Here is a 24,963-nt window from a genome sequence, read left to right as displayed (position 1 = left end):
AGGTTGCTTGACTAGTGTAAACAAAACAGTGATACAGATACATGGGGGGCTTACGGAGGATGAAAAATAATATTTAGCACACGGATAATGAGTTTAGCCCTAAAAATGAAAACAATGGCTGTTTTTTAATCATTTATGAAGGATAGCAACAGAAAGGACCACATGAACTTATGTTCTCGCCAGAGCAATTTCTGGAGCCGCAGCTGTTTCCCTAGGAGCAGTGCGAGTCGGGGTTTTTGGAAAACCAGAACTGGCTCAGGATCTCAACCCGCACAGCAGTCAATGTGAGCAAGGTGTGATGCGGCTTTTAGCCAATCAAATTACGCTCCATTGATCACATGACACTCCAGTGCGCTGTGCAGAGGTGAATTTCTTACCAGTTACCTGGTTAGTGTCTTAACCTGTTTTAAGAGACTGGTGCCCCAAATGCACCCGACACACTGGTGTGTCATGTGATCAAATGAGCATGATTTGATTGGCTAAAAGCCGCTCCACTCAATCCATTGCTGATAGCATTGGCTTGAGTCACCAGAAGGTCAACACATTTGCAGAGGAACTTCTGCAGGCTATTTTTTTAGAGATGATTTTAAAGTTTTAAAAAATCACATATATTCACAGGATAAAGACACTGATTCTAATGAGACTTTATTTCTTCCCTAGTAAAATGCCTGAGATTTGCTGATTATTTGTTTGGTCTTGGTAGACTGAGCTGCTGCCGCACTGCTTAGACGTGCCTCCGTTAGCCAGGGTGGTACAGGAGGACGGCAAGCTGCTGGTGCAAGCTGTGCTGGAGGTAAGAACCCTGCAGCACCGCTCCATTTAATCATACCACTAACAACACTGCTTCTTTCCCACTAAAGGAAAATCATACATACTTTTAAGATAAAGATTCAAAAAGTATATTTGATTTCAGCCCCCTCCTTACTCTGATACCCATAAGTAATATGCAGTGCAACCAAATGTCTACAGAGGCCACCTTCTTAGTAAACAGTATGAATTCAGATGTTCTGTGAAGGCTTAAGAAGATTGCTCGTGAAAATTGGTGAACAAACAGCATCACAGCAGAGGGATCAGGGAGAAAGTGGTGGAGAAGTTTAAAGCTGGGTTAGGTTCTAAAATAATGTCCCAAGTTTTGAACATTTCACAGCGCTCTGTTCACTTATTGAGCCAAAAACAAAAAGAATATGTCAACTTAAATCAGGGAAAGAGGCCCAAAGCAACTCTGGACTCATCCACTGACAAAGCTGTTTTTGTCCATGTTATTAAAATTGTAAAATGTTAGGTGCAAATAAAACAAAACACACATTCCCCACTGAGAAACAAAGTAGTGACAGCATCATGCTGTGGTGAGACTTTTCTCCAACTGGCTTTTTAAAAAATAATTTTATTTGTATAAATGTTGAAAAGTGTGTCATTTTCTTTGACTTTAGAATGTTGCATTACTTTGTGTTGTACAATAAAATACACTGAAGTCTATGTCTGTAACATGACATGTAGGAAGGCTCTGTAGGTTTCAGTAATTATATATAATTAATTATATAATATATATTATATAGGCTCGATATCTCCAGTTTGTTACATGCCTCGTCCCTCCTCTGTAGGGCATCGGGGGCGGAGCATCCCGAAATCTGATGGACCAGTTTGCCGAAGTGTTGTTCAGTCTAAATAAGAACTGCTTCTCTCTGCTCGCCGTGTGGTTGAAAGAGGCACTGCAGCCTCCCGGCTTCCCGTCGTCACGCATCACGCCGGAGCAAAAAGACAACTTCTCGCAGCAGATACTCAGGTAACCAACTCCAGAAGTTCATTTACAGGGTCATTAGAAGTAAAGGATTAGGCAAACATGGTAAATGACCTGTAGCGTGCACTTCCTTTACTTCCCTCTCCCTCTTTTGCAACGCAGAGAGCGAGTAAACAAGAGGAGAGTGAAGGACATAGTGAAAGAGTTCACACTACTGTGCAGAGGGCTGCACGGCACAGAGTACGCTGCCGAATACTGAAACCTCCCAGCTGATCGTGACCTTCGTCCTCAGTGCAAATACCCGGACGCCACAGCAACAAAGCTCCCTCCAAGCCCATAAGGAAATCGAGAAATGATTGTAACGATAATCCATCCAGCAGCAGGACAAGACACAGAACCCATTCCAGCACAGAGCTGCCATCGGATCAGCGGACGAACTTCAACTCCCAGCAGGCCTCAGAGAGGGCCTCCTCTTTGCTGCATTGATTCTTTTCGCTGTTCTAAGATTGATTGCCTCTCCCTCGTCTCTCTCGTCCTCTAAAGGTCATTTTTGTTGGAAGGATTTTGAGCAGCACACCCAGCATGCTGCCTAATGCCTTCTTCTATCTCTCTAGATCTTCCTGTGGTTCCCCTAGATTTGTCTGCTGGTGATTTAGCCTCTATATGAAATGGTAGTGGTATCGTACGTAGCTACTTGACATTATTTTTCAAAGTAAACCAAGTTAATTATATAAATGTATATGTAAATACAAATAGATGGTTTCAGTCCTGCCGCTGCTGCTAATGGGATAAAAAGGAGCAACGGTTAGGGGTGACTGGACAGGAAGTCGATCCAATATCTGCTCCGGCTCACGCCCCTGTGATCTCTGCATTTGCCAAATTATATTAACTGTTTTGTGACTTTCTATTTCGTTTTATTAAAGGCCTTTTATGGGGAGTGATTAGGGAAGGAAAGCTTAAGACAACAATACTTGGACTTTATACAGTCAAACAACTCAACAAGCCCTCTATACGCGGGGCTGTACCTCATGTATCTATAATCCTACTCAGTCCGACTGCAGTGTCCTCCTTTGCCGCAGGGTAAAGCAGGGCCGCTGAGAACAACGGCAAGATGAAACCCAGCAACCGGCACCATGATGGAAGCTGCTAAGAAGGGAACTAGGCATTTCTGACGATGGCCTGCTTAGTCACTGTAATCATGCAAAAATATTAATCCAAGTTGTGCATATTAACAGTTACTGGTGAACACTTGCATATTTGAGTGTACGGGTGTGTTCATATCTGTATGTACGAGAGGTTTGCACATATGTGTCCCATCCACTCCCCCCCCCCCCCCCCCCCCCCACTTGTTCAGTGCACTTATATTGGACCTATGGTACAAATGCATCCTTTTTTCATCAGCGTTTCAGTCAAGGAGGCCCCGTTTCATTCTTCACACCACGCTCACTCAGGCACCCCTCTTCAGAAAGACTGACCTGGAGCGTCTAGCATGTCGCGGACTCACGCCTTTGTCAAACCACACTCGTCCATCCACGTTATTCTCGCCAAGCACTGCTATTTACAAAGCGCTTGTGATCAAGCTACCCAGAATCCTTTGGGTCACTGCCTTGGAGAGGTTGGAGAAGGATCGGAGAGCCCATGACGCAGAAGGTTCCTTCACGCCGACATTCTGTGCTCGTCCTTTTACGCCTGCGATGCTACGGCTGTAAATTACACGTATGTTGTGAATGGGCAGCACCCCGGCATCGAAACCTACCTTGTGATCTCTGATAAAACTTTTATCTCAGTGTAATCCTCCTGTCTTATCCGAGGTGCCTGCAGACATGTAGCATGTATGTGTTTTGGGGGGGGTGGGAGGGATTCTTGGGACTCGTTTACGGGGTGTGGGTTAATCTGCACCAGTGGAGGGGAGACGGAGACCCAAGGCAGGAATCACTTCTGATGCAAGCCGCTTCACTTTAGTCCAGTAAGTACTGCGAACGCCTCGGCGTTCAACACTGATCCCTGGTCTGTTTTGTGCTCTTAGTGTGAAGTGAGGGGAGGGGCGTTTTATCACAGTGTAGAGCTGTAGGCGGATGGTAGGGGGGTGGTAGGGGTGAAATGTACAGTGGTCTTTTTGTACCTTGGCTTTAATTTATTAAATATATCTGAGACTGCAGCTGTTGACGCCTAATTGTTGTGGGTGTTTGTTTTTTTCTGTCCTGTCAGCACTTCTGTCAAAGGTGTATTTGTTCTTCAAGATGTTCGCTCAGTTTTTAATTTTTTATAAGGATAAAATCTTATCCAGTTTAGATAACTTTATTTAACTTACATCTTCTGTATAACCAGTCTCCCCAGTGAGTCTAAACTGTTATAAATACTGAGGTGATTTATCCGTAAGATACTTTCCTGTGGGGTACTTTAATAATGACACACGTACACTGATCAAAGCACCGCTCTGAGATTAAGGGTGGATTTCTATCAATGGCACGATTTCACAATATGCTAAGTGTTAAATTTATGCGCTGAAAAAGAAAATCTTGTTTTTCTTTGTATGCATCTGGGTTGATGACGTCACAAGAGTCACAAGGATCCGGGCGGCAGTAGAAAACATGAAGGACAAAGAGTCTTTCAACATAGATTTCTAAACATCGGCGTTGCAGGTGTTACAACCCAGAGTTAGGCTCCAGTGGCCCTCAATCCATGATGGGTCCTTTATGGGTTGGTGTATTCTATGTTTGGGTAAACACAATTAAATTATTCTATTCCATTCGCCACTCCTACATCCTGGCATTTAACAAGGGTCGGCCTGAAAACGGATCGGTGGTTAAAAGAAATCCCTCCCTGACACCTTGAGGGCACCTCAGTCCACTGCCTGTTTTAAACAAGGCCTTAAAACACTTCTTTTTAGCAAAGCTTTTGGTCCCACTTAGATATTTTTTTTCTCTCTTCTAAAATTAGCTTTTTTTTTTATTTTTTATGCTTTTTTTACCTGTAGCACTTTAGTTATTTTGATGGAAAGTGCAGTATAAATGAAATGTATTGTTATTATTATTTTATTATTATTATTATCCCCAGTAACATATGAAGCTTTCTGTATGAAGGTATTCATTTAGGTAGCCCTGGTCTAGAAATGCTCAACTCTCATGCCATAGCTGGAAAACATCATTTGGAGAGAAACTTATTTAAACAATCAAAAGTAAAAGTTAAGGTAATTCTTGTATTTCTCAAAAATGTATTTAGATCCTATGTTTAAATTATAATTTTCTTAAAGGCTCACATCACATCTCTGAAGCTGAATGAGTAAATGCAATATTCTGCTCCTACTGCCTCATGTATCTGTGATTTCCCAGTCAAGCTGGGCCTCATGGTGCCTTAACTACTGCTATAGCTCACTTGAACAGCTCCTCTTTCTGACTGTAGAGCAATGCGATGTCTTTCTTGCTGCTCTGCTCTGGTGTTGACTGGGATGACGGTCCACGGATGGCAAGGCTATAACCAATAGGATTGTCCTGTAAGACTGTCACAGGCACACACTTCCACTCATTCATGCACCCTTAAAAATAATCCACATGGCTGAAGGTCATACAAACACAGGTCCCTATACTCCCTTAGTCTGGCAGGTCTATGGTGATACCAGGGCTTGATTAATGCATTTTTAACTTTTTAACTTTTACACCATCTTCAGAAAATAAAGGCAACAAGCTTCTAACTGTGGGTGGTTGGCCCAAATGCCAAAACGGGGCTCAAGATGACCTTTGACGACGAGATTTGTGGATTCCAGTCTGTCCTGATCCTCCTTTACAAATGATTCCCATGAGCTGTATTGTTGCCAGATTTTTGACAAAACCATGCGGCGTTGTGGCATTCCCCTCAAACATTTGGTGAAGCCATACAGAATGCAATTAAGTTAAATGGAGGGCGCTTTGATTAAAAACAGAGGGTCAAGAACAAGGAAAACCCACGTGCATGTACTCGGAGGGGCAGTTACCTCGAGTGGTGTCACCAGAGGCAGGTAGGTTTTGAACCTTTTATTTGGAGGTGGGGGTTGACTTGATTAAACAATGTTTTGCAGAGCAAACAGAACCAGCCATGAAGCGTTGGTTTGAAGGTTAAAAAAAATGATGTGGGATTTTAAACTATTTGAAATAATTACGGTTTTATTCAACAGGTGTGGGGTTTATGTAGAGAAAAAGTAAAAGTTATGCTGATCTGAAAATATTTTATTTTCGGTATTTTCTTTTTATACACTGCGCGGAGAGCTGCGGCGATGTTATTATGCTGCATTCAGGGTCTTCTCTAAAGTGTCCGACCAATCCCAGGATGTTTTCCCCGAAAACCGAACGTTCAACTGCGCATGCGTCAGGCGGGCAGAGCGCGGCGCACATGTGAGCGTGTGGATCCCTGCTGGCAGTCTGCAGAGCCGACCCTTCAGCGGACCACCTCCCCTCCAGGAAGACGCGTCTTCTCCGGGTCTCCTGCGGCGATCCCAGCTTTTCGTCCTGAACCAGTGAAGCTGCTGCACGTAAGTTAGCTTCCTGCTAACCCTCTGATCCATGTTGCTCTCACACAGCAGCCTTGGATATGTTAGCCGAGCCGCTTTTAATGCTGTTGCACTTTTATCACAGTTGCTGTAACAAGGTGTGTGCTGTGAATAGAGGCTGCAGTTTGTTACATGTGGGCGGTGAAAAGCATGAAGCTCCTGATATGTGCATCACGTCTGTGTGTTTTTTTTTAAGCTGATTTAGAGCAGGAGAAGGAGAGAATAGCAGAGCTGAAGTAAAATTAGCAGAGTAAACCTTTTTGTCAGAGGATCTTTTCTTCTCTGGAAAACCAAAGCAAATAAAATGCACATGACACCCAATCATGCACATGCTGGAATCTTGAAGGAATAGTTGAGTTTAACACAAGTTCTGGTTGGAAGCAGTAGACACAGCAGACATGCATCTACTTTATCTACTCTTTGTCCCCACTCAGTGATGGCATCAGGGTCCAGTCAGTGTGTTTACAGGCCATTAAAAACACCTTGTTCTGTTCACTGAGCAGCACTTTCTATCTCTGTTTGTTTTTGCCTTCTTGCTAAAGAATGGTTTTGAGTCTGATCATCCAAAACGCAACAAAGTGCAGTCCTGATCGGAGTCCGCTCTCTAAGATTAGGGAGGTTTATTATCAATGACCAGAGACTGTATCTGTAGAACAGGGTTTTACTCATCCGGTTGTCTTCAATTGTTCTGAATGATCGCCAGACAAAGCTTAGGGAGAACTCTCTGATCACAGATCAATATTATTGACCTTTTTGCTTTGATTAAGCAGTTTCTCAAAAATTCACCTATTTAAAATAGTTATTTTTTTTATAAATCTAAAAAGAGATACCCTTAGTATATATTGAATGTGGGGAAAAACACATTTATTGCACATTTTAAATGCATTAGAAATGTCAAAAACATGTTAAAAAACAACAACCAAATCCTATATAAGAGTTGTTCTTTTTTCTTTTACATCTATCTATCTATCTATCTATCTATCTATCTATCTATCTATCTATCTATCTATCTATCTATCTATCTATCTATCTATCTATCTATCTATCTATCTATCTATCTCCCTTTTATTGCACAATTTGGAAATAAGATCAGAACAAAATCAGGTATTTTTGCATGTTCATTTTTGTGTTTAGGACATCCTTCATGTTGGACTACAGCTTTGTTTTGGTTTAATTCATTGATTGTTTTAAGTTTTGATCTGCAGACAGAAAACCCACTGATAAACTTGCACGCTTGCTGGAATCAAAAGGGTTCATTTCCTTGCATTAAGGTCCTTCAGGTCCTCTTAGATCAATTGGGTCTGTTTTCAGTGCCTAACAAAGAAATAATTGTTTTTTAATAAAACAAACAAATAAAAATAAAGTAAAAGAGATCACAAGCTAAACTTTAAATAATCTGTATGTCCAGACCATCTAAAATGACTTCTGGAAGGTTGTGGAAATGAGAAAACGAGTGTTTGTAGGAACCGTCCCTGTAAACCATATTTCTTTGCCCCTGTCTTCAGCAGTCATGGCTGTGGTGAGGTTCTACAGTAGTGAGGCTCTGAGCGGACGAGCCTTGCAGAGAGCAGCGAAGCTCTTCCCACATCTATCGATCTCAGCTGAGCTGTGCTACAACGTGGAGCTGACAGGTGAGATCGCACCGACGTGGACGGCCCGGCTCGTTCTAAAAACAGCAGCTTCCGATTTAATCTTTGTCCTTCATCGTCGTCCTGCTCTCTGCTGCAGGTAGCGAGAGTCTCGACAAGGAGCAGAAGGAGGTTCTCCTCTGGCTGTTTCGTCCTCCGCTGCAGGCTGAGCCGCTGTCTGATGAGCCGAAGCTCGCAGAGGGAACCGGGGACAAACTAGTAGAGATCGGACCGAGGTGCTGCTTGTGGTTTCTACACCGCTCACCCATTGGCCAATCCTGGCATCATTTTCACCTGAGACACGGATTGTAGCATAACAGTACATGCAGCCCGTTTAAAATGCATATGTAGTGGTACGTCTGCTAAAGGAGTTAAAAATGTTTAATTTGGGAGCACAGTGATTTTTAGAAATATTCAGCGTTTTATTTGGCTACATTTATTCAGATAGAAATTCCCTGAAAACGATAAAATGGTATGACTGCTTCAACAGAAATCACTGTGTCCTCTGCCGTTAATGGTTTAAACAGCGTCCTTTAGTTAATAGGAACACATTTAATCCTTTTTCTTAACATATGACAAGGTTGGGGCAAAAACAGAATGCTCCTGACTTCTGCTCCCCTTTCCTCAGTCATCCTGTAGCTTCTCTAGAGGACAGAGGTAGCTTTGATTGAAGCTTGATTTTTGTGTCTGAACCATCTCTGTGTGGATTTGGTCCTATGTTCTGAAATATTGTTCTCCTAAACGGCCCAGTGGAGAACCGTTTTTATTGAATGATTGCATGGCACTCCAACAAGGTTCATCCGTTTTTTTTCTTCACGCGTCGTTTTATTAAAATGGATGTTCTGGTAAGATCCCTCCAAACAAGTGGTTAGTGTGTAGATAGGATCTTATGACAGGATAAATCTCTTTGATGCCATTCTGTTTCTGTTTTTAATCCATCTTGCTTTTTTTTCACTTGGCATGATGGTCAGATAAGAACGGGTCCTCATCCAGCCTTGTGGTCAGTTGCTGAATTAAATCAACCTCTTGTCACGATATATTTATACCCCAAAGAAACAGGAAGTCATGGATTATTAATTACAAGTGGCTGTTGACTCTAATCAACCTTAAAAAAGTTAAATATAAATGTAAAATAATGTTTTTGCTGAGGTTTTAGCTATTCTTTCTTTATGTGGATGGACTTTTTTTGTGCTCAAAGGTTTCATTTCAAAAAAAAAAAATCTGCTGTCAGACTATGCTGCTGCTCTGACTTTCATGATCACCAAAAAAAAAAAAAAAAGGCAAAAGGTATGTCGCCCAGGAACAGTTTTCTTTTAGCAATGGGGGACTTGCTCAGATAGATTTTTGGCTCCTCTAAATGGACGGTCCTTGCAGAGAAGAGCCGTGCCTATTCTATTCTACATCTTGCCAGTCAGTTTTATTTTTTGTTTTATTTAGTTTTTTGTAGCGCTGCTCATTGTTTTACAGTAAAGGGCATCGTGAGCTGTTGAAATTTTGATTTGGAAATTCATTTACTCATGTGATGAGAGGCTTGGAGGATGGACACGATTCACATGAATATTCATCAGGGGCTTTTGATGGAGATTTATATGAAGGCCTACTGAGGTGAGACATCTCTGACCCCTAAATTTGAATTAAATAATTTAGTCAGCCAAACCCAGTAGGCCCCATGCAGACGAAGACAGGTTAGGCTGCATCCGACCTCTTGGTCGGCTCCGTGTGGATGCAGAGAAATGAAACAGGATACTATCAAAATGTTTGAAGTGGAAAGGCACCAGTCAGACTTTTCCTAGCCAACACGATTCTACTTTTTTCCTTCACTGATGCCATGTATTTCTAAGCATTATAAAGCATAAAAGGAAAAAAAAGCATACTGCAGATTCTACCCTGGAAGTATTGGCAAATCCAACAAAAAGTGAAGTACAGTCATGCATTGAAGTGCACCTCCCTTACTAAAACAGTGCATTAAAATATCAGCTGTTGCTGATTTTATTAGAGACCGATCAGGGAGATGGTCAGTATTGGTATAATTATGTAAGAACTGCCTAAAGTGGACTCTTTACTGAGAATAAATCGTCTCTTGACCGGAAATGGCTGATTTCCAACCTGATCAACGCTTACTGGCTGAATAGCCTGTTTGAAATTTTGTGTTGTTGTTTTTTTTAATCAGGGAACACGAATAATTAAAGACTTTTCATGGTGGAAGGGTACAGAAAAATGTTAAAAAAACGTTCATTCATCTTTTCAAAAAGAAAATGTTAATCGTTTAAATTGTTGCCTTTACAAAAATTGGTCCAAAATTTCATCGGTGCATCCCTGTTCTTCACAGACGAGTGCAATCTTTCTAAAAAAAAAATAAAAATCTGTCACCCGGGTAAAACAGCCAATATATGAAGATAAGGAATTCAACAGTATATTTTTTTTCTGTGTTTGTCCTGTTTGATGGGTTTTTAGGTTGAACTTCTCCACCGCCTGGTCCACGAACGCCGTGTCCATCTGCCAGAGCGCCGGCCTCTCCAGCGTCACCCGAGTCGAGCGGTCCCGCAGGTTTCTGATCAAGGTGCGAACGCTCACAGAAAATAATGTCCGGACGGGCCACAGTTCAGACCTGTTCCCCTTGATTTCCCGCGCCTCTGAAGTCACCCGCGTGTCTCGTCGTGCAGCCCAAGAACGGACAGAGCGCGAGCGAGCTCGGCGGAGACGTAACGAAGCTGATCGGGTGTCTCCATGACAGCATGACGGAGTGCGTCTACCAGCATCCCATCACCTCCTTCGCTGTGGCAGCCAGGCCGCAGCCCGTTTTTGAGGTGGACATCCTGGGGAAGGGTCGCGCTGCCTTAGAGACGGCAAACCGTGAGCTGGGTGAGACTTTTGAGCAGCCCTGCCGTCTCTCCTCCTCTAAACACACACAGAGTGTCTGGTGTTGGTAACGTGGTGTGACCTCTCTCTCTCTCTCTCATCTCTTTCCTCACGCTTCCTTTTCAGCGTCGCGGCCGTCTGTAAGTACTCTGTGCTGAAGGAGGCCATTGAGTCACACGATGCATGACATTACCACTCAGCTCCTCAGAGTCACAAGACGAGGAAGACGCTGCTGATTATCAGACGTGTGCACGTGTCGCGTTTCTGTGTGCTTCACTAATGCAGCGCAACCAGCAGGCAGATGGACTTTATTATACTTGGAACCAAAGCTGAATATTTTCCTTGTTTTGTCCCAATACATCCTCAAGCTTATATTTTAGTGAGGTTTTATGTGATAGGCTAACTCATCGTAGCGCATAGTTGTGAGGTTGAAGGAAAATCCTACCTGATTTCAACATCTTTACAAATAATACTGGTACTAGAGCTGGGCCTTTATCATATTTTTTTATAGTTATGGTAAGAATTAGGATTTATCGTGATAAGAATTAGGATTTATCTTAATGATGCGATATGATAAATCCCAATTAGTAGTCTCTGAAAACCCCCTAAAACTGGCAGTATTGTTGGGATTATTTTTGCTATTTTCTCCACTGTTGGTTTCTTGAGCGCATCAATAAATTCAAAAATATTATTAAATGCAGTTCCTCTGTGCCGTTTGGTAATAAAAATCACACTTCTTTGTGTAACTAGAGCCCAGATGAAAAGTATTTTGAATTTTGTTTTAATATGTCGCATTTTTAAATGATATTTAAGGACAGTATTTGTGCTTATTGGGCAATAATAGACATGCAGTCACAGCCACACAGCTTCCTGAAAAGACTGAAAGAGGCTGTAAATAGTCTTTTATCATCACTTGTCGTTATCGCAACATTACCACAGTATATTGTGTTAATAAAGGTAAAGTCTGAGTCGCCCACCCCTAAGTATAACAAAACAAATTGTACTGGATCTAATGTTTTGCTGTCACAGTATTCTGATTTATATATCTAAAAGATGTTGAAATCCATGTACTATTTTCCTACCACTACCCAATCATGTGCTACTTTGTGTTCTGTTAAAAAAACACACCCATTGACAAACTGTGAGGTTTATGATTATAACGAAAAAAACATGGAAACCTTCAAAGAGCTGAAAACTATTAGAAAAAAAAAAGCTACAGTTCTGTTCTCTAAACATACCCACTTTCATTATGCACATAAGGATGCTGTTTGTGTTCAATAAAGACAATCCTGTTACATCCACCGTCACGTTAGCGGGTTTAAAGCAGTCAGTCACGATTGGTAACTAATTTTATCTTGTTTGCTGATTGATGCGCATCAGGAGTTCATTTATTCCTCCGTATGAAATGCATCTGCATGCAGAGCCAGACTGAGGGAAACGTTGGTCCTCTCCTGGGTCGGTGTAGACGCGTGTTGGTCGGCGTGTTTGTGCAGTGTGCTGTTGAACTTCTCTGGCTAAATCTCTTCATGCAGGCTCTTTGGCATCCATGCTGTTTTCTCTGTGCGTGCTGCAGGTCTGGCCTTTGACTCCTGGGATCTGGACTACTACACGTCGATGTTCCAGAGGATTAAGAGGAACCCCACCAGCGTGGAGTGTTTTGACCTGGCCCAGTCCAACAGGTGGGGGTGGGGGGACTGAGCACCGTGGAGCTGGTCTGTTTCTCGGCTTGCTGACGCCGTTTTCTTTGCATCTCTCCGTGTCCCAGCGAGCACAGCCGTCACTGGTTCTTCCGGGGGCGGATGGTGATCGACGGGGTGGAGCAGAAGGAGACCCTCTTCAGCCTCATCATGGACACCCAGCGGCACAGCAACCAGAACAACGTCATCAAGTTCTGCGACAACAGCAGGTGGAGTTGGAGGCGTCTCGGGCCGCGGCGATGCCGTGGGCGGGATCCTGGCTCCTGCTCGCTCAGCCAAATCTCTTATTTCTGTGTGCAGCGGCATCAGAGGCAGGGAGCTGCAGTGCCTGTACCCAGCGGACCCCTCGGAGGCGAGCCCGTATGGGACGCGGCGCTCGGTGCGACACGTCATCTTCACCGCTGAGACGCACAACTTCCCCACCGGTCAGCACGCAGAAACTGTGGTAGTTCCCCAAGTCCTGATGCGTTTCTTATCCATGTAACGTTGCTCTCTGAACTCTGATCGTAGGGGTGGCGCCGTTCAGCGGGGCCACCACGGGGACGGGGGGCCGCATCAGAGACGTCCAGAGCGCTGGACGAGGAGGCCACGTCATCGCTGGCACCGCAGGATACTGCTTCGGGAACCTGCACATCCCAGGTCTCTCGCTGCACCGTCGCACTTAGCTACTTCTTCTTTTAAACTTTATGTTCTGAGCGTTTTAAAAGCCTAAAAGAAAAGCTAAAGGCTGCTGTTAAAGCGGCCCGGGCTTTCATTCCACCTCAGCAGAACCACAGGCTGATCGTCTCCATGCACCGCTGCACTCATGCAGGAAATCATGCAGAAGGAGGCCTGACCAAGTACTGAGTGCTTATACTGTACATGGAGAACTTTCTGTATGAAATACCCTTTTTCTATTGGTCTTAATCACATTTTTGTAGAGGATTAGTTTGGTGTTTTTCATTAGCTGCAAGTCATAAACATCAAATTTCTCAAAAATAGTCAAAATATATCAACCTCTGTCTAAGAAATAGGTATAGGTTAAACATTTGGAAATAAATATTTGCATTTTATCTTCATGAGATGCACCTATGTTCCCAGAACAAAGGCCACATAGAGCCTAGAGTTAGTCAATATGGTCTGTAAATAATGTCTAAAGCAAACTTAGAGCTTAAGTCAGTATGGTAGATGTGTGAAATAGGGCTGGTTCGGGCATTTTCAATGACCTTTCCTTATTTTACATTTTAAAGCTTAATGTATTCTTGCTGATAAAATATAATTTGACAGTTTATATGGCGGTCCACGAGCTGCACCACATGAATTAAGGGAATGGTTAAACCGGGGGTTTCTGTGAATGCATCGCCTGCTCTGAGGTCAGGTCACAACCTCCTGATTTCCAGGTGACCGTTATCTCCCACTGAGTCACATCCAGTTGCAAACGGGGAAAGTCTTTGGTAAATCAAACGTTTAATCAAACAAATTTCAAAATTTGGACTGAATGATGTTAACCATTTTTTGTCCAGGACCATAGTACATTCATTCTTTGGCCAGGAATGCTTTACAATGCCATGAACGCCTCTGTCCTGTCTTTGAAGCACACCCTGAACTACTCTTCCAATACATCAGTTTGCTTGGATTAAAGGCAGCAATGTTAATAAGCTTATTCAGGCTGTTCCCGCTCTGGTTTGGTTTGAGCACGTGTGTTTGCCCTTGTGTTTAATAAGGCATCTTTAAGAACAATATTGGTCTTAAACTGATCCAGAAGATGTTCTCAGTGGGCCTGACTTCATTCTCTGTCCTCCCCCGCAGGGTACAGTCTCCCCTGGGAGCACGAGGGAGAGGGGTGGGAGTATCCGTCCAGCTTTGCCCCTCCGCTGCAGGTTGCCATCGAGGCCAGTGATGGCGCCTCAGACTACGGCAACAAGTTTGGAGAGCCTGTCCTCTCAGGTGAGAAGACGCAACGTCAAAAAGCTTAAAGCCAGCTGTTAGGTCGTAGGATGACCAACACTGGGGTACGCTGCGTTTGCTCAAAGGCAGTAAAGTTAGGAACATGCTAGGAATAATCAGTGAGAATGCTATACAGCATATTGTTTTCCTGTTTTTCTTTATTATTATTATTCCGTTGGTGTCTAACTACTCCCGCATACTTCAACCAATTTCAACAATTTTGGTGTCAAAACGTTCGGCTCGTTCCTGGCATGCCTGCTATGACTCATGGTTATGCTAACTTTTACACTTTTTAAAATATTTCACTTTTTGTGTGATTTTTTTTTTTTTTTTTTTTTTTTTTTTTTTTTTTTTTTTTTTTTTTTTATTTTTGCTGTTCCCATTGAAATCAATGCAAATTCCTTCAAATTCCTTCAAATTCTTCACATTCTTCCTATACTTCCAATTCTTCTAATTGTTCTTAATCTTCAAAATTTTCAAATTCTTCAAATTTTTCAAATTCCTTCAATTTTTTTCAAATTCTTTCAAATTTTTTGAAAATTTTCAAATTCTTCAAATTTTTCAAATTCCTTCAATTTTTTTCAAATTCTTCAAATTTTTCACATTTCTTCAAATTTTTCACATTTCTTCAAATTTTTTCAAAATTTTCAAATTCTTCAAATTTTCAAATTCCTTAAATTTTTTTCAAATTCTCCAAATTTCTTCAAATTTTTAAAATTCCTTAAACTTTTTTCAAATTCTTCAAATTCCTTCAAATTCTTCTATTTCTTTAAATTCTTCAAATTTCTTCAAATTCTTAATTTTTTTCAAATTCTTCAATTCTGATTTCAATGTTTTCTGCATCTTCTGCTCAATCATTCTGCAGATTAGCATTCTCACTCGCTGTTACGCAGGAACAGCTTTTTCTAGTTTGGTTTTAGTTTTATGTCCTCGGATGATTTTAACACACGCAGAGGGAGATCTTCCAGGAACTTAAATAAGTCGTCTCCCTCCAGGCTTTGCCCGTTCTTTCGGCATGCGGCTGGCTAACGGAGAGCGGCGGGAGTGGATTAAGCCCATCATGTTCAGCGGCGGTCTGGGGTCGATCGAGGACAGCTATGTGAAGAAAGAAGGGGCAGAAGCCGGTAACGTTCAGCTGTCCGTGTGAACACAAGTAATGGCTTCTGCAGCTATCTTCACACCCACATGGATGTCTCCGTCTCTGGCCGTCTGCAATCAGGGATGGAGGTGGTGAAGATCGGCGGGCCCGTGTATCGGATTGGCGTGGGAGGAGGAGCGGCCTCTTCTGTCCAAGTGCGAACCCCCAGAAAGGCCGGCAGCATCCCTTCGTGGCACTAATGTCGTTTTAACATGGCAACAATACTGTTATTTTAGGTACAAGGAGACAACTGCAGCGAGAGGGATCTGGGAGCGGTCCAGAGGGGAGACGCCGAGATGGAGCAGAAGATGAACCGCGCTCTCAGGGCCTGCCTGGAAAGAAGCAGCGGGAACCCCATCTGCAGCATTCACGATCAGGGAGCAGGAGGAAATGGTACTCGACTTTGACGGCAGAGATGTTAAACTTAGAAATCACTGGCAGGGTACTGACACACGTTCCCGTCTTAAGGCAACGTTCTTAAGGAGCTCAGCGAGCCAGCGGGGGCTGTGATCTACTGCAGCAAGTTCAAGGTAATCGGCACAAATTACAGCTCAGCTTTCTGTTCGGGTTTGCACAAAAGTGTGTTTATTTTCCATCAGAGGGGCCACAAGTAAGTCCAGTCACTGGTAGCCGTCCAGTCTGAAACGCAAAGCTCAGGTTTTGTTCCGATCAATGAACGCACACTACTGAAGCTCTTCCAGGTCACTGCAACAACAACACCGAAGACTGAATGTCGGCCATTTTCAATATCAGTGAGATATGATTTTAACTGTTTAAAAGGCAATAATTAGTTTTTCTGCGGTTTAGGCTGCAGAAGAGAGCAAGACTTTAAGCAGATAACAGGAAGGTTCATTGGCATCCAGTTCTGTGTGCTGTGTTTTTATGTCTCAGAGTAAAAATGGTCTACGTTCTCTAGGAATGCACACATTTGGCTATCTGAGTAAATAAAATTGTGTTAATTGCTATTATAACTTGCTAAAGACAGCTGTTTAAGCTCTTGTAGAGCCATTTCTAGTAATGTGTAGATATAGAAATGATTGCTAATTGCAGGGAGGCCAAAAAATATTTAAAATCCTGTTTTCATGTGTTTTTATACAATAGAATTGGCTAAAATCGGTATCTGCAGGTCATAGTTTTACAAAAACTAAACTCCGAAACGTCAAACATTGCATCTGTATTTTGCATCGTGCACAATTCTCTTTACATCTAATTAGTTTTATCTCTGTTTAGTCCCATCGTTTTACTCTTTTCTTAACGTGCTTGTGTGCAGAAAGGTGACCCCACGCTGAGTGTTTTGGAGCTGTGGGGGGCCGAGTACCAGGAGAGCAACGCTCTTCTGCTGCGCCCGTCGGACAAGTCCTACCTGGAGAGGGTTTGTCGGCGGGAGAAGTGTCCTGTTGACTTTGTGGGACAGATCACAGGAGACGGAAAGGCATGCTTCCTAAATCTTTGTCCACTGTGGTGTTAAAACCTTTAGGGATAATATCCCAGGATGCCACCAGCGTGTTTATCTTCAGGCGTTTTTCTCTCGCAGATGGTGCTGGTGGATGACGAGGGGGGCAGCGGCGAGCAGGCAGACGGAGTCCGCCACCCTGTCGACCTACAGCTGGAGTGGGTTCTGGGCAAGATGCCGCAAAAAGAGTTCAAGATGGAGCGGCTGGCCCCCACCCATCAGCCCCTGACTCTTCCCGCTGAGCTGACAGTCAGAGACGCTCTGCAGCGGGTCCTACGTCTGCCTGCCGTGGCGTCCAAACGCTACCTGACCAACAAGGTCGTGTCCTGCATCCTTTACCCCGATAGTTGTTTTCTTCACTCTGCAGACATGTTGTGACGCCGTATCCCTGCTGCGCTCTCTCTCTCCCTCCTTTTTAGGTGGACCGCTCTGTGACTGGCCTGGTTGCCCAGCAACAGTGCGTTGGCCCCCTGCACACCCCGCTGGCCGACGTGGCCGTCGTGGCCCTGTCGCCGTTCAGTATGGAGGGAGCAGCCACGGCCATCGGGGAGCAGCCGGTGAAGGGCCTGGTGTGTCCCGCGGCGGGCGCTCGGATGGCTGTCGGAGAGGCTCTGACCAACCTGGTGTTTGCCAGAGTCACCGCTCTGAAGGTGAACGCTCGTTCAGCTGAAAGAAGTCACAAATGCTACTTAATTAGACCCCTTCATAGTCCATTTAATGTTTTCCTCGCAACATTTCAGGATGTGAAGTGTAGTGGGAACTGGATGTGGGCGGCCAAGCTGCCCGGTGAGGGCGCGTGTCTGTGGGAGGCCTGCGAGGCTATGTGCCAGGTCATGGGTCAGCTGGGGGTGGCCGTCGACGGGGGCAAGGACTCTTTGAGCATGGCAGCACGAGTGGGGACAGAGACCGTCAAAGCTCCAGGTACTCACACTGAGCCTCAGGCTCCACATCACGCAGGTCCACGTCTGATAGATGTATCCTGGTCAGCGCCAGCGTACAAACAGTCAGCTGCTGACGTGTGTCTGCTGGTGTCACACAAAACTGGTAACGTGGATGAAGGAAAGACTGTAACTAAGAGAGTTTTCTGACAGATTTTAACAAGGTGGCACAACAAGAGAAGATTAAACTAGGGCTGGACGATATAGAAAAAAAGCTTATCGATAAAAAAAAAAATGCATATTGATCGATATCGATAATTATTGAAAATATTTAAAACCATATTTTATGTGCAGCTCTGCCTGGACATTTTATGATATTGCTAAATGATTTAATTGTAATAAAGCACACTCCAATTATAATTGGAATTATGTGTTTGGAATTATGTGTTTCCAAATATCTTTATTTAACCAACTTTTTTTAACCATAACAGCATTTTTTTAAAGAAAAATAACTTAAGAGACCTGAGTTATGTTATTAAATACTAACACAGAATAAACTAAAGTGACCAGTAAAATGACCAAATAAATATACCAAATAAATAAATAAAATGGCCTATTTTGGTGGGAATAGTACACTAGTTACTCCTCAGGTTTCATAATTGAGAGGCTGACGCAGGGCTGAGGTTGTGGCGTGTAAGGACGCAGACTGCAGCTCATTTTGCACTGATTCTCTGGACTAGTTGCACAATTTAGGGAGCGCTGTTAGAGAAAAACTTGCGTCCCAGAACTTTATATCGCAGATCAAGAGTGGCGAGTAATTGTTTGAAGCCAGGTTTTTGCGTTACCAGACTTTGTTTTTACCGGTTTCTTGCAAGTTTTACAAATCCATGTGAATTATTTCAGTCAGGCTGGCGAACTAGTAAAACCCCGTTTTGGGACCGTTTCCTCCGCCGCTCCTTGCTGCGACATATTCACGTGCTCTGTGTTGTGGTTTGAGAGGGCGGCGCTTGTGACGGCGTGCCTGGGTCCGCGATTACGATTGGTCGAGAGGAAGTAGTGACTGTAGCATCAACTAATATGATAGGCTGAAAGGAAGGAAGGAAAACTGTCTCTATCGAACTTTTATCAACCCTATTTTTTCCTGCCGTGCCACACGTCTATTGATCGATATATATTGTTATTGAATTATCATCCAGCCCTAGATTAAACCCAAATCACATCTTCTCCCACAAATAAATTCTCTGTAAGAGTTCTTATTTCAGTATCTTATTTGCCAGAAATGAATATAAGACTGCCACATTTGAGCAGCATGTAATTAAACCGAGCTGTCCAGCGTAATGTTGTGCGGAGCTGCATAAACGTTCTTGCTTTCTTTGATGTCGGAACAGCACGTTCTCCCATATAAATGAGCCTAGTTCGTGGTGTAGCTCCATAATGACGGGCTTTGGAAGATGAAATCAGCTTAAAGGTCAGTCATAAATCTGTAAAAATCTGTTTGATTTAGGAAACCATCCGCAGCTGCAGCCTGTTTCTATACGATCTCGTGTTGTCTAACGATCTTTTTAAGAAGCAAATAACTTGTGCCAAACACGGTTTTATTACATTGAGCACATTCACTGCTGTAGCAAAGTATTTCCTGTTTCAGATTCCAAGTCTTTTTCTCTCTCTCTTTGTCAACTGTTTTTTTATATATATATATATATATATATATATATATATATATATATATATATATATATACACACACACACACACAGGTAATTTCTTTTATTTTCTGTTTGAGTAATCCTTAATATTCCAGTTATTTTTAAACAATAGCCTCTCTGACTTTTAAAGTAAATAGATTAAAACCCGCCAGCAACATATCACCTGAAATCTTGTGCTGCTAAACAGTATTTTGTTTTAGTGTGTACAAAAGAATCTCCAACATGGCTTCACTTCACCTGCTGAGCCACGTGTCCACAGTGCATCCAGAAATATATCCAGGAATATGCCTGCACTCCATTTTTCTGCTGCATGCGTGTTTCCTGCCGTCCCTGTGCATATACGTACACGTGTTTGAGAATAAGATGGCCTTTAACCTCTTTCAGGCGCTCTGGTCATCTCTGCATATGCTGTTTGCCCTGACATCACTGCCACGGTGACGCCGGATCTCGAGGATCCGGATGAAAAAGGTACATTATGCTGACTGAGAAGAAACGGATCGGGTGAAAAGACGTTTTCTGATCGGTATTCCCACATCCCTCACCGTCACGCTGTTGGTTTTGTTGTTTAACCTCCAGGCGTGTTGTTGTGGGTTCCTGTTAGTCCAGGCCGCCACCGTCTGGGCGGCTCTGCCCTGGCTCAGTGCTTCAGCCAGCTGGGAGACGGCTGTCCTGACCTGGACCAGCCTGGGCTCCTGAGCGCCTGCTTCAACACCACCCAGAGGCTCATAGAGGGTCAGTGTGCCGACGCAGCAAAAATCCTACCTTTTAATTACCCAGATGAAAGCATGCAGAGTCTTTTCTTTGGCTAGGTCTGCCAAACCTCATCCTTCATTTGCTGCAGTTTTACCAAACTGCCCCCTGCTGGTGTGTTTGTGTATTTCAGTACATACAAAGCTGCACTGAATTTCTACCTTCTTCTTGATTAATCTATTATTGGGAAGCTGACTTGTCTTGAAAACATGTTTTTCTCTACTTAGATCGTCTTCTCAGCGCAGGACATGACATCAGCGACGGAGGCCTCATTTCCTGCCTGCTGGAGATGGCTTTTGCTGGGAACCGCGGGCTGGACGTTGAGCTCTCCTCAGACGGATGTGGAGGTTACTGAGTGACTGCGTGATTTCTTCTGCTTATCTGTGCATAAAGCGTTCAGCCTCCTTAGACCCCATCAGCCGCTGAGGCCTCTGGCAGACGTTTGCTGCTCTTCAGTTTTACTACAGGGTTCATAGAAACTCAAGTATTAGTTATCTGGAGTCGAACTGCTGCTCCCAAGACATTGGCCTCTTATCAAATACATCGGTTTATGTATTTGACCGTTTTACTGTTTTCAGTTTTGGATCAATTGTTTGAGCTCCTACTCTACTGTTCAGCTGAGCTCCTGAAATACACAAGGTCCTTTTTTGGATCAACAGCAGATCAACAATGTATCCACCAAAACATTAAAGAATCTCCATTTTCACATCGTGCCTCGGTAACTTGCACTATGTGCCTCATAAGGGAGAACAGGCCGGCAAATATTTCACAGACTCCAATGTAAGAAAATCAGATTAGGTTTTATAAGAAGTACAACACGGATCCTTGCTGCTACTTCACTGCTGAGTCCACATTTTGGGAAACCCAAATCTGCATGTTTTTATTCCCCTTAACTACAGAAAATGTATAAATGTTAAATTACTTTAAGGCATTCGTTGAGTTTCACTAAAGTGATTTTTATTTAAATATCAGGTTAAACTGTTTTGTCTCTAGGCTACTTTCACCGTTTCAGCTTCTGCTTTTCTTTAAGCTCAGTCTTTTCTTTACCAGCTGATTTCTGCTGCAGTGTTTTCCTTTTTAAGTTTGTAACTCATTGTTTCAGTTCATAAAAATATGTACTGGAGCTCCTCCATGCTCAGACTTAGCATTTGAGGTTTAACACAGACGTTTGATGTGTTACTTCTGCTTAGATTTAAACTACTTTAGTGGGTTGTACATGAAGTTGTAGCTATATTAATATTTTTAAACATTTAAGCTTCAGCTTTTAGTTGATTTGAGTTTAGAGCGTATGCAACGCTGTTTTTTCACAGGAAGCGTCGTTTTCCTCCTTATTCAGTGAATGTTAGCGTCTCCTGTTTTCTTTGCAGTGATGGAGCTGTTGTTCAGCGAGGAGCTGGGTTTGGTGCTGGAGGTTTGTCAGACTGATCTAGAAACTGTTTGTCAGAGATACAAAGACGGAGGCCTGCAGTGCCACCACATCGGCAGAACCTGCGGCTTTGGACCGGATGCTACGGTGAGACCGGATGCTCTGTGCCAGGCTGGCGTTCCTCCTCCCACCGGCTGACTCTCTCCTCCTGTCGTCTTCCAGGTCAGAGTCCGTGTGGACGGGAAGGAGGTGCTTTACGAACCGCTGCCGGACCTCAGAGCAGTTTGGGAGGCAACGAGCTTCCAGCTGGAGCGCCTCCAGGCGGACGAACTCTGCGTGAAGCAGGAAGAGGAGGGACTTTGCAAGAGGACCCAGCTGTACTTCAAATTGACCTTTGACCCGTCTGAAACAGTCAGCGTGCACCAGCTCAGTAAGGCTGACATCACTGGCACTAAAGATTCACTTACGAAACAGTCCCTTTGCAAAAGTATTAACATAATTTGAACTTTTTTGATCTTCTGTTAGATTTCAGTCACACATTTCAAAGCATTTTTCAGGGATTTTCTGTGATAGACCAACAGAATTTAATGAGTCGTTTTGATATGGAAGATGAACCCAAACAACAAATGGTTGCTCAAGATTCTTGCAAATAAAAATATGGAGTGAAATGAAATTCAGAATATAATGTTTAGGTTTAAAAAACAAAAGGTAATGTAACCGCTTACTATTTTTATATAAAAGTCAACTTTAAATTCAGTTCCCTGGAATTTGTGCAGCTGCAGGCGGGCCGCGTGTTGCCGTGATCAGAGAGGAGGGCAGCAACGGAGACCGAGAGATGTCCGCCTCTCTCTTCATGGCAGGCTTTGAGGTCAATAGCGAGACCGTAACAATCTGAGCGGCACATGTGCACCAGTTCCTGATCTGACCTTTAACCCTGGCTGCGTAGGTTTGGGACGTCACCATGCAGGATCTCTGCTCCGGCTCCTTAACCCTCCAGCCTTTCAAGGCGGTCGTGTTTGTCGGAGGGTTCAGCTACGCAGACGTCCTGGGATCGGCTAAAGGTAAACCCCGAAACCATCCTCAGCCCCAGAGTGCTTTCAGCTGCAGGGTTCTTCCAGGCGTAACACTTTATTTCTTTCCTTAAGGCTGGGCCGCAACTGTGGCCTACAACCCCAAGGCCAAAGCTGAATTTGATCGCTTCCAGCGAAGGGAGGACACCGTGAGTCTGGGAGTGTGCAATGGCTGCCAGCTGCTCGCCCTGCTGGGCTGGGTGGGAGGGGCGGAGGATGGAGCAGGTGAGAAACATCTGGAAACACCAACACTAAGTAACACTGGATCTTCCACTGTCTTAAATGCATAAATATCCAAATCCAGGAGCTCACATAGGGAAAACAGAACATTAAACACTGTTTCTCTCCTTAGAAAGTTTACTAAAACTGAAGCGTCTCCATGTGTTTCAAAGGTTCTGAGTTTAGCTAGAAGTGGAACCTGTTTTACTGCACAGTGTACTAGAAATTTTGATGAGGTTGCATTTAGTTGTTGTTCAGATTGAAACATAGTGTAAATTATTTTCAAACACTGCAAAGAAAGTATTTATTTAAACCCTGTGGACCTCTACAGATTAATTAGACCACATTCAGGCCTTCTATGGCTGCAGCACAATGACTTTAAATCACTTAAAGTCATGAAGTGATCCTCAGCGCCTTGTGAAAGTATCCATATATATTGAACATATACATCGACATTTCAGCACAAACTTCAATCTATTTTATTGGGATTATATCTAGTACAACAAAAATGAGAGTGCATAATCGGTCTTTGTTTATGTTTATTTCGTTTATTTATTTTGCTGAAAGATAAAACTTAACCCCAGGCTCAAGTCTTTCGCAGCCCTCAATAGGATTTCTTTCCATGTCGTCTCTGTCTTAAGCTCTATTCCCCATCCCATCAACTTTGACTAGCTCCTCTGTCCCGGATGAAAAAAAATAAATAAATAAAAAAAATCCCCTCACCATGATGCTGCCATTACCATGTTTGACTGGAGGGATCGAGATCAGACCAGAGTCTCCTTTAGCATGTTTGCTTTGCCTCCTATTAGTAAAGGCTTTAAAAAACAATTGTTTCCCTTCCTTTTCACAATCACCCAGTGCTTTGTATCGATCCATCACGTAAAATAAATGAGTAGTTCCACATTCTGTTATTAACCTAAAGTGTGGAAAGGTTGAAGGGGTGTAAATACTTTTTTAAAGCACTTTAAGGAGTTAAATTAGGCTGCATATGCTTGTTTTAATCCCAGTCGCTTCTTCCATTTCCTAACGAAAACGTTTCTGCTCCTTCTCTCGTCTCTGCTTAGACTCTGAAGTGGTGCTGACCCACAATCGGTCCAGGAGGTTTGAGTCACGGTTTGTCAGCGTCGGCATCCAGAAGTCCCCGTCCATCTGGCTGACGGGCATGGAGGGCTCTGCTCTGGGAGTCTGGGTTGCTCATGGAGAAGGTAAAAACCCGGACCACCTCCCATCCGTTCCAGCCATGCAGCAGTTGGTTTAAATAAAGAGCAAGTTTTCACAAGTTCACTTCCTGGGTAGCTCTGTGCACAACTACTTTAGTTTGTTGGGGGATGTAAATCACTATAAAATAAATCTGTGGACACCAGTGGTTTGTCTGGGTCGCATCAGAGTTTAATCAGCAGCTGAATTTGTAATTTATCCGCTCCGACGCTCTCTCCCTCCTGCAGGTCTGATGCAGTTCCGTAGCTCCCAGGCCCAAGACCTGATGGCCTCCTCCGGTCTGGCTCCTCTGCGTTACCTGGATGATCAGGGCTGGCCCACCGAAGAGTACCCTCTGAACCCTAACGGCTCCCCTCAGGGTATCGCAGGCCTGTGCTCCAGGGACGGCAGGCACCTGGCCATGATGCCCCACCCGGAGCGCTGCACCCTCGGCTGGCAGTGGCCCTGGGCTCCCAGGGGCCTCAGGCCTTCGCTCACACCGTCACCCTGGCTGCGCATGTTCAGGAACGCCGCAGTCTGGTGCAGCAGCACAGATTGATGCTGCTGCTTTAGTAGCGATGCTTACGTCTTACGTGGCTCAGCTTCCTGTTACACTGGTCTTTGTGTTTGGTGTCGGAGACGGTTCAATTGCATGACGGGGGTTTTTACATGTGTTACAAAACTATTTCACACTAATCGTGTTTCATTGCTGAAACATTTAGAATTGAATTTGCTAATAAATCTGTTTATATAGAACAATAAATATTCTTTATTTTGACCATAAAAACAACATCATACAAATGTCACATATATACA

General features: G+C 43.6%; 2 protein-coding genes across 5 annotated transcripts in view; both read left to right on the top strand.

The window, feature by feature from the left end:
* The window catches only part of LOC105928863 (importin-13), a 39,086-nt gene extending 35,175 nt beyond the window's left edge, over positions 1-3,911 (top strand). The window contains exons 21-23 of one of the 2 annotated variants that reach the window (XM_036141405.1): positions 704-793; positions 1,602-1,783; positions 1,901-3,911. In XM_036141405.1, the coding sequence (XP_035997298.1) occupies positions 704-793; positions 1,602-1,783; positions 1,901-1,997 (369 nt within the window). In that variant the 3' untranslated portion in view covers positions 1,998-3,911. Of the gene's footprint in view, positions 1-703; positions 794-1,601; positions 1,784-1,900 lie in introns of those variants that run through there. The other variant, XR_004931704.1, reaches the window with a different exon arrangement.
* Positions 3,912-6,078: 2,167 nt separating this feature from the next.
* On the top strand, positions 6,079-24,910 carry pfas (phosphoribosylformylglycinamidine synthase). Of its 3 annotated transcripts, none has more exons than XM_012866384.3 (28): positions 6,079-6,242; positions 7,766-7,891; positions 7,989-8,124; positions 10,343-10,448; positions 10,552-10,750; positions 12,321-12,426; positions 12,513-12,653; positions 12,745-12,869; positions 12,955-13,083; positions 14,233-14,370; positions 15,366-15,494; positions 15,590-15,663; positions 15,745-15,901; positions 15,977-16,038; positions 16,779-16,940; positions 17,043-17,279; positions 17,381-17,611; positions 17,702-17,882; positions 19,930-20,013; positions 20,122-20,277; positions 20,523-20,642; positions 21,663-21,808; positions 21,884-22,091; positions 22,438-22,529; positions 22,608-22,722; positions 22,807-22,956; positions 24,015-24,155; positions 24,396-24,910. In XM_012866384.3, the coding sequence occupies exons 2-28, from the start codon at positions 7,771-7,773 to the stop codon at positions 24,704-24,706; spliced, it is 3,957 nt and encodes a 1,318-aa protein (XP_012721838.2). In that variant the 5' UTR covers positions 6,079-6,242; positions 7,766-7,770; the 3' UTR covers positions 24,707-24,910. The 3 variants fall into 3 exon arrangements, with proteins under 3 accessions (XP_012721838.2, XP_035997293.1, XP_035997294.1); XM_036141400.1 differs by having other exon boundaries at positions 6,080-6,242; positions 7,769-7,891; XM_036141401.1 differs by lacking the exons at positions 6,079-6,242; positions 7,766-7,891; positions 7,989-8,124; positions 10,343-10,448 and adding an exon at positions 10,874-10,887 and having other exon boundaries at positions 10,639-10,750.
* The last annotated feature ends 53 nt before the right edge of the window (positions 24,911-24,963 follow it).

The sequence above is a fragment of the Fundulus heteroclitus genome, chromosome 9 (genome assembly GCF_011125445.2).
Source record: "Fundulus heteroclitus isolate FHET01 chromosome 9, MU-UCD_Fhet_4.1, whole genome shotgun sequence".
Classification (NCBI taxonomy): Eukaryota; Metazoa; Chordata; class Actinopteri; order Cyprinodontiformes; family Fundulidae; genus Fundulus; species Fundulus heteroclitus.
The sequence above is the reverse complement of the archived record's forward strand: the minus strand, read 5'-3'. Positions and strand labels throughout refer to the sequence as shown.

What these genes read in the sequence shown, in the direction of transcription:
- pfas (XM_012866384.3), top strand. Translation starts at nt 7,771, where the DNA reads ATGGCTGTGGTGAGGTTCTACAGTAGTGAGGCTCTGAGCGGACGAGCC. An exon ending in GACGCACAACTTCCCCACCG is followed by an intron (nt 12,870 to 12,954) that starts GTCAGCACGCAG and finishes CTCTGATCGTAG; the next exon opens with GGGTGGCGCCGTTCAGCGGG. An exon ending in AGATCACAGGAGACGGAAAG is followed by an intron (nt 16,941 to 17,042) that starts GCATGCTTCCTA and finishes TTTCTCTCGCAG; the next exon opens with ATGGTGCTGGTGGATGACGA.